The 16,685-nt window shown below is 46.1% G+C and overlaps 1 protein-coding gene across 2 annotated transcripts in view; it reads left to right on the top strand.

Moving 5' to 3' along the window:
* Positions 1-1,724: 1,724 nt before the first annotated feature.
* Positions 1,725-16,685, top strand: part of STK26 (serine/threonine kinase 26) — a 58,487-nt gene continuing 43,526 nt past the window's right edge. Inside the window, exon 1 of one of the 2 annotated variants that reach the window (XM_075941152.1) lies at positions 1,725-1,899. In XM_075941152.1, the coding sequence (XP_075797267.1) occupies positions 1,858-1,899 (42 nt within the window). In that variant the 5' untranslated portion in view covers positions 1,725-1,857. Of the gene's footprint in view, positions 1,900-3,744; positions 3,769-16,685 lie in introns of those variants that run through there. The other variant, XM_006135315.4, reaches the window with a different exon arrangement.

The following is a 16,685-nucleotide window of genomic DNA, read 5'->3' as shown; positions in this document are numbered from 1 at the left end:
CGAACTCTATCCCCACAGGCTCCCCCGTGCCCTGCAGCGACCCCCAACTCCATCCCCACAGGCTCCTCCTCCACCGTGCCCTGCAGAGACCCCCCCCTCCATCCCCACAGGCTCCCCCCCTGCCCTGCAGAGACCCCCCCCTCGATCCCCACAGGCCCCGCCCCGCAGAGACCCCCCTCGATCCCCACAAGCTCCCCCCCGCCCTGCAGAGACCCCCTCGATCCCCACAAGCTCCCCCCCGCCCTGCAGAGACCCCCTCGATCCCCACAAGCGCCCCCCCCACCCTGCAGAGACCCCCCCTCGATCCCCACAAGCTCCCCCCCACCCTGCAGAGACCCCCCCTCGATCCCCACAGGCCCCGCCCCGCCCTGCAGAGACCCCCCTCGATCCCCACAAGCGCCCCCCCCGCCCTGCAGAGACCTCCCTCGATCCCCACAAGCGCCCCCCCGCCCTGCAGAGACCTCCCTCGATCCCCACAAGCGCCCCCCCGCCCTGCAGAGACCCCCCTCGATCCCCACAGGCTCCCCCCCCGCCCTGCAGAGACCCCCCGTCGATCCCCACAAGCGCCCCCCCCGCCCTGCAGAGACCCCCCGTCGATCCCCACAAGCGCCCCCACCGCCCTGCAGAGACCCCCCGTCGATCCCCACAAGCGCCCCCCCCGCCCTGCAGAGACCCCCCTCGATCCCCACAGGCCCCGCCCCGCAGAGACCTCCCTCGATCCCCACAAGCGCCCCCCCCGCCCTGCAGAGACCCCCCTCGATCTCCACAGGCCCCGCCCTGCAGAGACCCCCCTCGATCCCCACAAGCGCCCCCCCTGCCCTGCAGAGACCCCCCGTCGATCCCCACAAGCGCCCCCCCGCCCTGCAGAGACCCCCCTCGATCCCCACAAGCGCCCCCCCTGCCCTGCAGAGACCCCCCTCGATCCCCACAAGCGCCCCCCCGCCCTGCAGAGACCCCCCTCGATCCCCACAGGCTCCCCTCCCCCCCTGCCCTGCAGAGACCCCGCTCGATCCCCACAGGCTCCCCTCCCCCCCCGCCCTGCAGAGACCCCCCTCGATCCCCACAAGCGCCCCCCCCGCCCTGCAGAGACCCCCCCTCGATCCCCACAAGCGCCCCCCCCGCCCTGCAGAGACCCCCCTCGATCCCCACAGGCCCCGCCCTGCAGAGACCCCCCTCGATCCCCACAAGCGCCCCCCCTGCCCTGCAGAGACCCCCCGTCGATCCCCACAAGCGCCCCCCCGCCCTGCAGAGACCCCCCTCGATCCCCACAAGCGCCCCCCCTGCCCTGCAGAGACCCCCCTCGATCCCCACAAGCGCCCCCCCTGCCCTGCAGAGACCCCCCTCGATCCCCACAAGCGCCCCCCCTGCCCTGCAGAGACCCCCCTCGATCCCCACAAGCGCCCCCCCGCCCTGCAGAGACCCCCCTCGATCCCCACAGGCTCCCCTCCCCCCCTGCCCTGCAGAGACCCCCCTCGATCCCCACAAGCGCCCCCCCCGCCCTGCAGAGACCCCCCCACAGGCCCCGCCCCGCCCTGCAGAGACCCCCCCTCGATCCCCACAGGCCCCGCCCTGCAGAGACCCCCCCACAGGCCCCGCCCCGCCCTGCAGAGACCCCCCCCCCCGATCCCCCAGGCCCCGCCCCCCGTGGGCGGTCCCGGCTCCACCCCGCGCCCCGCCGAGCGGACGGAAGGACGGAGCCGCCGCAGCCTCCCGAGCCCAACATGGCGCCGGCCGCCGCGGCGCCCTGAGCCCCTCCCGCCATGGGCAGCGCGCGCCGCAGCCGCCGGGACCGGGCCGCGCGCTAGGGAGCGGGCCTCTCGCCCCGCCTGGAGCCCGCAGCGCTCGGGCCCGGCCGCCATGGCCCACTCGCCCGTGGCCGTGCAGGTGCCCGGCATGCAGGTGAGCGGGCCTGCGCCGGGCCGGGGCCGCGCGGGGGGGAGATGAGCGATTCCTGGCTCTGGCGGGGGGGCCTGGGCTGTGGCTGGGGGGGAGCAGGGCTGGGGGGGGAGATGAGCAGTTCCTGGCTCTGGCGGGGGGGGGCAGACACAAGTGGGGGGGTTGAGGGGGCCAGACACTGGTGGGGGGAGCGGGGGGGTTGGGGGGGCCAGACACTGGTGGGGGGAGCGGGGGGGTTGGGGGGGCCAGACACTGGTGGGGGGAGCGGGGGGGTTGGGGGGGCCAGACACTGGTGGGGGGAGCGGGGGGGTTTGAGGGGGCCAGACACTGGTGGGGGGAGCGGGGGGGTTTGAGGGGGCCAGACACTGGTGGGGGGAGCGGGGGGGTTTGAGGGGGCCAGACACTGGTGGGGGGAGCGGGGGCCTGGGCTGTGGCTGGGGGGGAGCAGGGCTGGGGGGGGAGATGAGCAGTTCCTGGCTCTGGCGGGGGGGCAGACACAAGTGGGGGGATTGAGGGGGCCAGACACTGGTGGGGGGAGCGGGGGCCTGGGCTGTGGCTGGGCCCCCCATAGCACTACAGGGGCTTTGTTTGGAAGCCACCTTTCATCCCGCAGCACCCAAGTGCGTTTGAAGGGTTAAAAGAGGCCTTGCTATGTCACCTGCTGCATGGGTGTGTCTGCAATGACAGGCCATGTCAGCCCAGCTGGCCCGGGTACACTGCCTGGCGCCAGCCTGTGTGGAGGGTTCCCCGGGGGGCGCGTGGTGCATGGAAAGAGATGGGGAAGGTGAAGCCCCGCCAGCTTACAGCGAGTTTGCTGCTGTTCAGAGTGGTCCTTCTGTTGAGAGTCTTGTGGCTGGCACCAGACTGGGAGCCCCATTTACAAATGGGCTTCTGTGTGTATTTGTTGCTGCTGTTGACAGTTTTTGCTTTTTGGATACACTGAAGTACCTCTGACATGGTTCCTCTTTCTAAGGTCCTCAAGCAGATTTAGGGTGGGGTTCTCACCTAATTCTAAAGAATTAGGCACCAGATGCCCATTTCAGTGGCATTTGGGCATCAAACTCCTTAAGTCTTGTATACATTGGGAAATTAGGTTGATGTGACTAATATCTGTTAGGGGTATTACACAGCCACGCCCCAGAGCATTTCAGTTAACCATTCGAATGCCCCTGGTAGACAGCAGGAGGCCAAGGGCAGCTGTGTCTGCCTAGCTGCCATCTGTTAGGGAGGGTGGAGCACCTCTACCCACAGAGAACCTCCCCTGTTGGTGAAGATAGCGTCTTCACTCAGTTTGTGTAGACATATGCTATTTTCCTTTGAAAACGAGTCTTGTAACTTTTCCCAATGAGAGTGATGATCCAGAATGTTTTCAAGACAAGTCATTTCAGCCCTGCACTGCGATGTCCTATTTTTAGCATATCTCAGTTCTTGTAAAAAAGCTTGGGTTTTGTAAAATAAACAAAACAAATTTGTGCATTCCTAGTTATCTAATTTTTCTAGTAATATCTGTTCCTCTTTTTTCCTCTACCTAGTTTAAATGTCAATTACTTTTTTACACACCACTCTACAAATTAAATAAAAATAAAAAAAGCAAATGAATTTTTCTGAGACCGTGTATGTCCATAAACTCTGGAGGGCTTTGTGCCAGAATCCTAGGAGGCACAGCTACAACTAAAAGTACCAAACTCTAAAAAATAGAAAATACAATTTCTGTTTGAGTTTTTTTTTCTTCATTTTGCAGTCATGCCTGTGAAATCAAGGAAGAAATTAATACAACAGCTTTTAGGATGAAAATTGGAGAATTCTGTGTAGAGTAAAGGGAGATTTCAAAACTCCTAGTAACAATATTTTGAGTGTGATTAGATGCAGCTTGTAAGTATTTATGGAATGTTTACCCAAACACTATAATTGTGCCCTTTCCAAAAATGGTGAAGGCTAATGAACTTTCAGCAAAGTGGGCCGGGCTAATGATAACATTTGTAAGGCTAAAGTTAGTACCGTTATTTCTAAAGATCTGCACCATTTCTGTACTTCTTCTGAAATCTCTTGAATTTGTCCTTTCAAAGTAATTGCATCATCAGTTTTCTATTGTGCAAACAGACATCAAACCCACACTTTGCTATATCGTTTTAACTTGACAATACACTTTATTTCCACATTATATCAATGTTGATGATGGTACATTTTTAAAAATTAGAAGCAAGTGAACTTTTTTGGAAAATGACTGAGAAATCTTAGTCTAAGCCTTGTTTTTTTAGTTACATCCCTGGTGTGACTTCTCTTCAGAGAATTTTCCTGTATTGCTTTGATAAGTATTTTGAACACTTTCTGTGTGTAAATTCCATAATCTGGTTGTCCATTTCTTCATCTTAAAAGTTGCTCTGCTATTCATTTTCTTGAGCTGCCGTCTACTCTAGGGATGTGAGCAACTAGTCGACTATCCGATAAGCAAATGCTTATCCAACAGTCAACATGCTAGTCAACTAGTCGCTCCCCCCCCCCCCCCCCCCTTCCCCTCTTGCTGCCTCTATCAGAAAGAGGCAGAAAGGAGGGAGGAAGAGAACAGGGTGGTTCAAAATGGCAGTGCCCTAGGGCTGTTGCTACATTTCAAAGGTGGAGGTGCTCTTATCGACTAATCGAATAGTTGATGCAAATTGCATTGACTATTCAATTAGCCAATTAATCTAAATTTAACATCCCTAGTGTAGTCCAGACAGGACTCTGACATTATTTAGAGCACCATTTTCCAATATTTACCTTTACCTTTCACTTCTGCATTTTTAGTTTAACCCAGACCTTGTTGTGCACATGTAGACTTAAAGCACGCTTTCCTAAAGTATTAATAAGTACATTTGCATAGGATTGAGGTTTTCTGCTTGAGACTATTTTTTGTGAAGATAAGTATATGAAAGACGAAAAGCTCTTCTTGAATGCAAAAGATTCGAGTTTAGTGCAGAATTATTCTGTGTTTATTTCCCTTTGCACAGTTTACTGTTCTGTGACTCATTAAAAGAAGCTATGAAAAGTCAGTAATGATTAGGAGATAGGAATGTTTTTCATCAATTTTTAAAATTGGCGCTTAATTGCTCCGTTAACCTTGATTTATAAAAATATTCTCTACTTCTGGTCAGTGTTAAAATAAATGCATGAGGTTTGATTCAAGAAAGTGTAAACAGCTCTGAGTTTGGTGGAACAAGATCCAAAAGTTATGTTAAAATTAGCACTGTGGGAAAGTTTGTCTGTAATCTCAAACCATCATCTACCATGTAATGTGGGAAGGATTTTTTTGTTTTTGTTGTAGTGTAGGAGTTGGAAACAGAATTTATGGTAGGGAATGTACTGTAGCTATAACGTTTTCAGCTGTATTATGACCATAATTTTCCCTTTCTCTTATTCAATTATATATAAAAGCAAAATAACATTCCATGAACAAAAACAATATGATAATCTATTGTATTGCTTTTATGCTAATTGTCAGAAACTTTATTAACGTAGTGTTGTGGTTACGCTGGTATTTCTTCTATTCTTACTGGAAAAAAATTTAGATGTTGGAAACTATGGAAAGTCCACACGAAGGTCACCAAAGTAATCCTAACTCTGCCCTTATAGGACCACCCTGACCGCAATAGGAGGCTCTGAAACAATCTTATTACACAGGTTTCTCTCATGAGTAGCTACAAAAACACTTTAATTACAGAGTGGATGCATAGACTCCAATATTTTATACAGCTTGCACTCAGTTAATGAAAAAACATGTAATCAGGAATTACTAAGTACAAAGAGCCTGCTAAGTACATTCTCTTCTGTAGGTTCCATATGCACAGACACAATGCTGTTAGATTATGTATTCAAACTTCTAAGAAAAGCTCATAAAATTATAGCACATGAATGAGAAAAGTAAAGGCTAGCATGGTGATGAAGCATCATCCTTAATACTGAAAGCATATGTGTAATACCAATGCTCAGATGTTCAGATTGTCCATGTTTTACCTGCAGATTATATAAATGCTATTTTTTACAAAATTTAAGAAAGTAAGAGGTTAATGGAACTACAGGAGCATGGTTAACGTCATTTATCTGAACCATAGTTTTCCATGGCTTCCAATGTGTGTTTGGAATTTCTTATAATGTAATCCTAACTTTGAAGTTAGTGGAAGGAATAGTTCAAAATGGCTTCCTACTGCTAGAATAATTTAGTGTAACTCTATGAAATCCTGCTTCACAGAGGACCCTGAAGGGGAATTCTTCTAGGCATAGATTGTAGGAGGTCTCTGGCTGGATGGGTTTATGAAGGGGATGGTTTGAGATAACATGATCTTGGTAACTAATTGACCTTTCACACTCAGTGGTAAATAGGCCAATGGAGGGATGATAGGAGAACTTTTTCCAGGGTGTCTAGCTGGTGAGTCTTGCCCACATGCTCAGGGTTCAGCTGATCGCCATATTTGGGGTTGGGAAGGAATTTTCCTCCAGGTAGATTGGCAGAGGCCCTGGAGGTTTTTCGCCTTCCTCTGTAGCATGGGGCACAGATCACTTGCTGGAGGATTCTCTGCATCTTGGGGTCTTTAAACCATTTGAGGACTTCAGTATCTGAGATATAGGTGAGAGGATTATTCTGACCTTTCTGACCTTAAAGTCTATGAGTCTTGCTGGTCTGGGTGGCTCCCCCTTCCTCCACCAATGGAAGATTACTTGAGAAATAACATCTTTTAATTGGAGGAGTGGTTGGTGAACTTTTTCTTTCCTGATTCTAATTTGTATGTTAAATGAATTCATCTAATATTCAACACTAGTGCAAATGTCTTGAACGATTCTGTGTATTGGGTGCAAGTTGTAGTAGAATTATGTGGTGGTGAGGATATTCCGTGAATTATTTGACTGAATTTGAAGTCTTCACCTCTGTCTCAGATGGGAGAAGTGTACTGGAAAATATTTGGCCGACTGAATTTCTCATCCCATGTATTATTAGACAGTGCTTAATTATCTACCTCCAAATTTAACTTCTGATGGTAAACACATTAGAGGTGTGTCTCTCTTATTGCTAGGTATATGGGTGTGTTGCATATAATAGTAAACACCAATAAAGCAAAAAAAAAATCGATATTAAGAACAGAGATGCATTAGAGTAGACCAAGGACTCTCAAACTTTTACATACAGTGGATTCACATCTTAAAAGATTACATTGTGGGTAACTTCTTCTAATCCCAGTCATGTAGTTGGTGATCTTACATCCTCATTTGGCAAGAAAGGCAATTGTTCATGTGCAAAACTAATATTAGGCAAGTAGTCTCTTTCTACCACTTTGTTACAGTCTTTCTTTCCCTGTATATTGTCTGGTTTTCCCACCTGCCACGTGCTGCTTGGTTTCCTTATTCCAGGGGTGGGGAACCTTTTTTGGGTCAGGGGTTGCTGACTCATAGAAAAATCAGTCGTGCATAGGCTAGTAGATTTTGTGTGCTGAGTGGGGGGGTGTCATCTAGAGTACTAGCACGGGCTCCCAAATTCTGAGCGGGGAGCCCTGAACCTCGGGGGACGGATCCTGGCAAGTCTTAGGATCCCCACCCCTGTCTTATACCATAAACATTCTTCTTTCTGGTGGCTCCTTTGACATCATCTGGTAGTTCTGTTCATCTTGTGTATTAGCAGCCTTTGGTGAAGGCTGCTAGGTCGGCTTCCCCAGTTTCCATCTGTCTTTTTACTGGCATATAGGTTTTCTTGCAATGAAAAGCCTAACTTCCTGTAGAAGCAGGGAGGAGCTGTTAGCTCCATGTGACCTGTCAGCTACTACACTGTGGTCCACCATTTGAGGACTACTTGATTAATCAGAAGCTTGGCTGAAAAGATGAGCTTTGCTTTCTCTGCTTTGAAAATTAACAAATTGGCACAGCTGGACTACCAAGGCAAAGTATTCTGTAGCTGGGAGCTAGGGAGCCTCCAATGGGAACACACTTCTGCTAGACCTTGAGTGCCTGGCTTGGGGACTACTCAGAAGTAGTTCAGATCTCAGGATGGGTACAGGAAGAGAAGGAGATAGATGGTGTCTCTGTTTTGCAAACTACGACCGAGTGGTATAGGTTAAAATTAACACCTTGAACCCAGGAGCATATGGGAACCTGATCTATTGCATAAAGAATGGGTGAAATGGGAATTAAAGTAATTTTCCCCCATTTACTCATTACCAAATGTAAACATATTAAGTTGGTACACCTGCAAAAAACAGATTTCTTATTAGGCTTAGGCACAGTATATTTGGAAATGTGTCAAACTCTCAGCAACTGTAATGCAACTTGTAGTGTCCTTATACATTTCAATTATGGGAACGTTATCTCACTGCCTGAGTAATGTGGGATATAAAGTACTTCAGTGTTTAAAGGAAGGCATTGTACGAACTTAACATTATGGGGAAGGATCCAATCAAATATCTATTAATTTATTCCTGTTCTCAGAAGTGAATTGCATAGTGAATGGTTGCACAGTGATTTTTGAAGCAGCTTTAAGCTGCTATTGCTTCAGCTGATAGTGAGAGCTGTAGAAATTAGACATTTTTCTAGTGAAAACTGATAAGTCTAACCCTTTAGGACATTTGATTTTTTGTTTTTAACTGATTTGTGTGGTCACTCAAAGTCTCTCCAATACTATACTGATGAGTGCCATGATGAGTTGAGTTCCTTGTTTTCTGTGTAACATGATTTTGGGATATAAAAAAATGCATAGCTAAACATTGAAAAACTACTCAGTGCTGTGAAGGACTATGGAAAATTTGGCTCTTAATTTAAAGTGCTTCTGCTTTGAAAAGCAATTTGTGGGATTCCATATTCATTCTTTCAGCAGTTTGTTTCAGATGTGCTTAGTGTGCAAATAAAATTTTCCCCTATTTGCTAGCCCTGCAAACTTAACTTAAGTTCTAATAGGCAGGCTGGATTCCTGCCATCTTGTGCATTACCAGTAATAAAAGTTCTGAGACATGTTAGGCTTAGTAATAACTATACTGTCTTCAAATTATGCTCTGTGACCTTCTGTGCAAGTTATTTGCCTACTCAGGTGTGGTACCAGGGTAGCTGATTGGAACTGAACAGACATGCAGTTTATGATGCATGAGATGGGAAAGAATCTAAAGCACTCCTCCTACCTGTGGTACTTTTCAGATGTAACAATTAAGCTGTGAATACTGACATTGTTAGAAACAGATCTGCCTTTGAATTCAGATGGGGAATCTGGTCTGCTAAGATGGTGGTGTTGGTATAGTAATTTTTCAGAATGCCTGCAGCACTAGTGGTTCTTGGTTGAGTTGGCTCAAAATGTATATTTTGAAAAAAATGTAAATGGATAGAAATGTTTTCATTTCAGTTTCAAAATATAACCATAAAGGATTTTTAACCAAAGCTGTCCCAAAACATTGCATGTATGTTACATGAGAACCTGGAAGTACAGCTGAATACAAGTCTGAGGGGTAGCCATGTTGATCTATAACTGAAAAAACTTAAACAGTGATTGATCCTGCACCACTTTAGAGACTAACAAAAAATGTAGATGGTCTCATGAGCTTTCATTGGCACAACCCACTTCTTCATTCACAGAAAGGGATCTAGGGGTTATAGTGAACCACAAGCTGAATATGAGTCAGCAGTGTGATACTGTTGTAAAAAAACAAACGTGATTCTGGGATGCATTAACAGGTGTGTTGTGAGCAAGACATGAGAAGTCATTCTTCTGCTCTACTCTGTGCTGGTTAGGCCTCAGTTGGAGGATTGTGTCCAGTTCCGGGCACCGCATTTCAAGAAAGATGTGGAGATAGTGGAGAGGGTCCAGAGAAGAGAAACAAGAATGATGAAAGGTCTAGAGAACATGACCTATGAAAGAAAGCTGGAAGAATTGGGTTTGTTTAGTTTAGAAAAGAGAAGATTGAGGGGGGACATGATAGCAGTTTTCAGGTGTCATGAGGAGGGAGAAAACTTGTTCATCTTGGCCTCTGAGGATAGAACGAGAAGCAATGGGCTTAAACTGCAGCAAGGGAGGTTTAGGTTGGACATTAGGAAAAAGTTCCTAACTGTCAGGGTGGTTAAATCCTGGAATAAATTGCCCAGGGAGGTTGCGGAATCCCCATCTCTGGAGATATTTGAGAGTAGGTTAGATAAATGTCTATCAGGGATGGTCTAGACAGTATTTTGTCCTGTCATGAGGGCAGGGGACTGGACTCGATGAGCTTGCGAGGTCCCTTCCAGTCCTAGTATTCTATGATTCTTATGTATGGAGCAAGGGATCTAAGGTACAAATAAATAGCAGAGAAAAAGAGCAATTTATTTGCTCTCTGCTATTTATTTGTGCCCGGGACCCCTTATGACTCGATTCATTTGAAGAAGTGGGTTGTGCCCACAAAAGTTCATACCATCTATATTTTTTGTTAATTGCTAAGGTGCTTCAGGGCCATTTGCTGTTTTTTAAGTTTTTACAACTGAACAGTTACACATCTTATTCATGAGATGAGAGAAAAAAGCAAAAATTTTGCAACATAAATAGTAGAAACTAATTTAGGCTATATAGTAAATTATTTCAATGTCTCCTTATGAAGTAATTAAAATAGCCACATATCTAACCTTAAAATCTCTAGACTGTCTTTAATGAAGTATAAAAATGTCTCTCTCTTGTGGAATTGGAAAAAGTGAGGCAATCTTAAGTTAGCCCAGTAAAGAGAAGATTTTAAACACAGGTATCAGTTTCTTTCTCTTAACAACTGTAGTTTTTGTGTGTCTGTTTGGGTAGTTACCAAATTTCTGTCTAGAAGAAGCTCTAGAGAAATAAGCTACATGAATCAAAAGAACATTTGACTTGGCATGTGCATGGTAAATCAAATAATCTATATAAAAATGTTTCCTATCCATGGCATTGTAGTGAAAAAGGAAATTTTCTCACTTAAACTGGGGTATGTACACAGATGTGCTCTTCAGTTTGTTAGATCTCTGTGCACATTAACTCTATGGAAGGTATTCTGTCACATATTTACCTACCATTTGGTTAGTACTTAATATATTCTTTGACACTTACAGATCTTTACATCTTTTATATCTCATTTTGATCGGTAAAGCCAGTACAGGCTTTTAGGTCATACAAATTCTGATTTAGGAAGGCTACTTCAGAAAATGCTTAAATGCTTTCTAGAATGGGGCCCCTATTTAATAGATATGAGAGCCTTGCATATTAGTCAATTTTAAATATGAAATGAATTTTCAGCTATTAATTAGATTCCAATTGCTTACTCAAAATATGAATAACTAAGGAATGCCAAAAAACATTAATTTGTTCCTATATATTTAAAACATGTAACTTTAATTTATTGACTGAAGCTAGTTTTCATCAAAGGTCTTTGATCGACAGCCTTGATGCTGAAAATGTTTATACATGGAACAGATGCCACAAAAGCTTTGCTTCAATCTTGACACAGAGCAACCCTCTCTAGAGGTGTGAAGGAAGTGTGGTGCCTAATCTCTTATTATCATGGCATTGTTTGTACCATCTTTCTTTTATCAGTTTAAGCCAAGGGATAATTGCCTATTTGAATTAGGTTTCCCACTTTGGGAATTACTCCTGGGGGAAGATTGTGCCATTGTGTCATTTTTCCTGCAGCAAAATGACTTTCCGAAAGGGAAGCCGCAGGAGTGGTGTCACACACACCTCCCTCCCTCCTCCCCTGCCCCAGCAGTGCAGTTTGGTGCCCTTGGAGTAGCCGCGGAGTGGTAAATCACTATTGGAGGTGGGGGGAAGAGAGTAGGGGTAGGCGGGGTCAGGTAAGACCCTCTTCCATCTGCCCAACCCCCATGTATCTGGACCTCCCTACCCCACTGCACCCACTGTCTCTTTTCTGTGACTGGCTCAGCTGCTAGTCCCAACTGGACTTGGAGAGGAGTTCACTCTCTTCCCCTGCGCAGAGTGGCCAGGGCTAGCTCAGATCCACCCTGGAAATACCCCTTCCCTTCTTCCTGCCCCCATCTCTCCTATGCTGGGGAGAGGGGTTTCTGTGCAGGGAGCTGCTCCCCCATCGGCGCAGCCTCTGTGTATCTGGACCCCCATTTCTGCACCCAGGCCACTCCCCCAACTGAGTCCCCTGTGAACTCCCAACCTAATGAGCCCCACTCCTTATGCACATGGGCCATCCCATGAGGCACGTGGAACCGACCCCCCCAACCCAGTGAGCCCTAACCAGTAGCACCCCAATCATTCTCTGGATGAGTTACTGAGGAGTCTACCATTGACGCTAGTTTAAACCTGCAAGTGATCCATGCCCCATGTTGCTAAGGAAGGTGAAAGGCTCCCAGGGTCGCTGCCAAATTGGTTGGGGGAAGTTTCCTTCCTCACCCCAAATATGCTGCTCTGTTTTTGTTTGTTTGTCTGCATAGACTGTAAAAGGACAGTGAATGGATTTTACTATATATAGCCAGGCAGGTGCCTTTCAAAAGGAGTGGTGCTCTGCTCAGGTTTCTCTTTCAGTGCTAACACTTGGGCTTCTACAGGGATCTGAAAGATGGGTTCCTTAAGTCAGCGAAGCTGCTAACAGAAGGAACCTGAAAAACATGACCATTTAAACAACAAATAGTCCTCTAAATACATGCATTAATCTAGAAAGCCAATGAAGCAAAGAACTCAGACCTCACCGACTGGCATTTGGAAAGAAGTAACAGCACTTGGAGCTGCAGCTCCTTACGTAATACTTCACCAACTGTTTTGCTGATGAGAGCATGCATGAAACTCTAGGCGTGTCTTTCCAGAAGATTCTGCCTGTATGGCACGAAAGACCCACAACTGTGGATTTGTACAAAACAAATTCTGAAGAAAAACATCCCCAAATATTCAGGTATCTTTCTGACCATTCAGATTCCATCTTTAACTAGAATTAAAGCAAATTAATGAAACAGTAGACCATTGTTTTCTCTGTTATTTGAAGAGCATATTGAACATACAATAAGTTTTACAATTCATTTTTTTTATATTCAGAGATGTGAGGTTGAAAGATTTAACTTCAAGACAGAACCCTGGAAATAACGAAAGTTGGGGAATTATTTATTAACTAGATATGTACAGTATTGCTTACGTATTTCAGAGTTATTGATCAAAATATAACAAGTGTTTGAGTGGCTAGAGACCTATCCAATTATAAACATTGCACCATGTGCCACAAATTAGCAAGTACTGAGATAGGTTAGAAATCATTGAGATGGAAGCAGAGATATTTTTAAAAGCACACCATACTAAAGATAATGCACATGTATTATTCAATCATGTAGAAGATGAAACATGGCAAAAATCCAGCCAGAAAAGCACTACATAAAGTAAGCTAAAATACTGGCTTTTTATAGATACCACAGAAATTTAGCTTACTATTTTCCACAGATGGTTACCAAAATTAGACCTCTAGAAACAAATTTCAGTGGCTAAAAATAAGATAAGTAATGACAGAATTATCCAGTAAATCAAAAATGTACACAAACTTATTTGCCAGTTCAGAAAATATTACTAGTTAACAATAATTTTATTTTTTTCCTCATAAAGAGAAGGGGGGGAAAAGGACATCTGTAAAGATTTTGACTACTGTAACATCTGCTGTAAGGAAAGATCTCACTAGACCCTCCACCCCAGCTGCCATGTTGAACTTCCAACAGACTTGAGTTACTGGCACAGAGCAGCTACTGCTGTTTCCTGACATTTCGCAATATGCCAAAAGCAGGAGTTCAGAGGTTAAGAGAACCAGGAAGGATTCATATCTAAATGAATATTGAACTACCCTCTTAAAAGAGATGACAAAAGTTATATAAAATAAAGCAACAAAATTACTTGGGTTCATCGCAAAACAACATTCATCCTAGTAATAGCTGTGGGACGATATTGCTTGTTTAATGGTCAACTTTTAAACCAAATGAAAGATTTTTCCAGTCTATTACTGAGCAGCACTTATTGCATGTTCCCTCCCTTTAAAGGAAAAATGAAAAAGTTATAGGAAAAAACTACTCATTATAATCAGTAAAACACAGGTTAAACATATTTGCCATAGATTCAAAAAACAGCTAGTGTCAATCATCTTATTTTATATTAGAAATGTGTGTGTCTGAGTCTTTTTGTTCAGACGGTAAGAGCTAGGACTACCAAATTTGCATAACTTACAGCAAGGTCAGGGTTTGGCTGTGCCAGGACAATGGGATGTGCCTGGAATTCTATTGTTTCTCATAAAATGGAAAGGGAGGGGTCTGGTAGGGGAAGCTATACTGTAGAATGACCACAGGGAGGGGCAGCAAAGGGCCAGGGACAGCTAATAACCATGTTGGGAAACTGGGGGTGGAGAAAGGGCCAGCTATTAACTATACATTTCAGAGAGTGTGTCTCTGTCCCCCAGCCAGGGAACATGCAACACTCCCCTGGCTGTGCCCCCTGCAGCTGCAGTGGACAGGCACTTCTCACTTGGCCCCAAGCTACTGCGGTGAGAGGGTGCTGGGTTTGTCCTCTCTCCCTAGGGCAGCCTGCCTACTAACCCCCCCCCCCCATCCCCGTCCCAGAGCAATGATTTCAGTGAAGGAAAACAAAACTTATTTGAGTTAAAGACCAAGCAATGCCAGGTAAATCTTCTAGTACAGGAAGAGTCATGAGATGGGCCACTAGAGAATATCCCAACAACAATAATAGTGCATTCTTTGCTCCCAAGGGAATTCCGCACCAAACTAGTAAAAGATTCTGAGCCAAAAATAAAAATTCTGCAAACAATATTTTAAAATTCCGAAAATTTTGTTGTCAAATGAACATTGTGGCTCCAGCAAGGCAATGAAGAGTAGGGGTGTTAAATATCAATTAATTAACTAATCGAATAGTCAATGAGCTGTCCATCGACTACTCAAGTAGTCAGTAAGGACTAGCGGCATTCTGCCTTTGAAAAGTACACGAACCCAGTAGGGGCGCTTGTGCATTTCAAAGAGGAAGCGCCGCTGCTGTGCCCCTGCCCCGTCCCACAGAGCTGGGGGGAACCCACCTCTTCCTCCTCTCCCCCCCACCCTCTCCATTGCTGTCTTTGTGATAGAGGCAGCAATGGGAGGGAAGTGACTAGTCGATCAGTCATTTACATCCCTAATAGAGAGCACAGGTGACTGACCCGGATGCGGGAAATCCACCCAGTAGCTCCTTCCCCCCATCCCTGGATACAGACTCAGTGGTGGGGCTGCACCCGACCCTGACACAATGCAAAGTCCAGGACTGTCCTAGAGGGTCATGTCCCTGGGAGGATGGGGACTGCAGGGTGGGCTGCCACCTCTACAACTATTGGCCTGTGGTCCCCATTGCCATGGTAGAGTCGCCACATTTATTTATTGACAAATAAAAATTGAAAAAAAATTTGCTGTATTTTAAAATATTGTGCACAGAATTTTTAATGTTTGGTGCAGAATTCTGTCAGGAGTAGCAGATGAAGCAACTCAACAGAATTAGTAGCTCCACATTATGAGGGCTCAGCCCAGCAGGATCCAAATATGGAGTAATTTAGGTGTGGACGGCTTAGTAGGGAGGTGGGGTGTGTGGTTCCAGATGTAAGGGCAATAGGACTCTGCAGGGAGGTTCAGGTGAAGGTCTTTGCCACTTGGCAGGGGAGGTTTGAGTGACTCAGGGCAGGAGCCCTGGTTCTGGGGAGTGCAGGAGGTCAGACTGCGTCACGAGGGTCCCTGCTGACCTTCAAGTCTGAGTCTTTCAGTTGCTCATAAGGAAGAATTGGTGAAAGAACAAGATGCCAGCAGCTGACCTCTATACATCGTACCATGAGTGCCTGTGAGTCTGTACTTTTTCAGAAAGACACTACCTGTTTCTCTGTCTGTACTAAGGAAGGGCAGGGGGTTCTGCTGCGATTCCTCATGGGAGTTTTAAGATTTGTGAAGTTGACACTGTGGTTGAGGCCATGTTTGGTATTTCCAGTTCCCGGTGCTGTGACAAGTCAAAACCTGGATCTGGGGTCAGAAGAGTCTCCAGGAGGGACTTGGCTCAGATCTGCCTGGATTCCATTTGCCGAAGCGTAGTAGAGAGAGGCAGGAAAGGATCTCTCTTTTCTTCTGGGCCCCACAAGCATGTGGTAGTATTACTTTGATCAGTCGGTTTTGGAGACGTGTCACGGGGGAAGTGGTTGTGACAGCCAATATATCTGTGTGCAGTGGTGGTGTAACGTGCAGGTTCTGAGATGGTAGAGTGACAAGATGGGCGAGGTTAGATCTTTTTCTTGTTGGAAGAGATACACTGAGCTCTTTTTCAGGTCTGGGAATGACACTAAGGCTCAGTGTACACTGGGACTTTACAGCACTAACTTTCTGTGATGCCCTTGCCCTCCCCCGAGCATAAGAAGTTAAAAGTGACAGGGTGACGCAGGATGCAGCGCTTAGTAACTCCTCTTGAAAAGGTGGTTTACATAGAGCACTGAGAGCGCTGTGGCCATGCTTTCAGTTTAAAGTGCTGTTGCGGTTAAGTACAGACAAAGCCTAGAGTGTCACAAGTCGGTACCCCTTCAATACAACTTTACTTGGGCTATATACTTTGATACTATGTTAGTTGGCAGGAAGGAGCTCAGTGGAGTTTCCTGTGTCAGGAGTGAAAAATCATATGCACACCTTGAAATAACAGTGTTGTGCTTATGAAATGACCCCAAATAAACACTCAGGAAAAAAAAATTAAAATTCTCACTAAAATGCTGCCGTAGCGTTTGAAAATACATTGGAAAACATACTATTTCGATTGTCTTGTCTTAAATCTCTGAAAGGAAATGGCGATCTTGTCTGTC

The sequence above is a fragment of the Pelodiscus sinensis genome, chromosome 13, assembly GCF_049634645.1.
Source record: "Pelodiscus sinensis isolate JC-2024 chromosome 13, ASM4963464v1, whole genome shotgun sequence".
NCBI classification, from domain to species: domain Eukaryota; kingdom Metazoa; phylum Chordata; order Testudines; family Trionychidae; genus Pelodiscus; species Pelodiscus sinensis.
The sequence above is the reverse complement of the archived record's forward strand: the minus strand, read 5'-3'. Positions and strand labels throughout refer to the sequence as shown.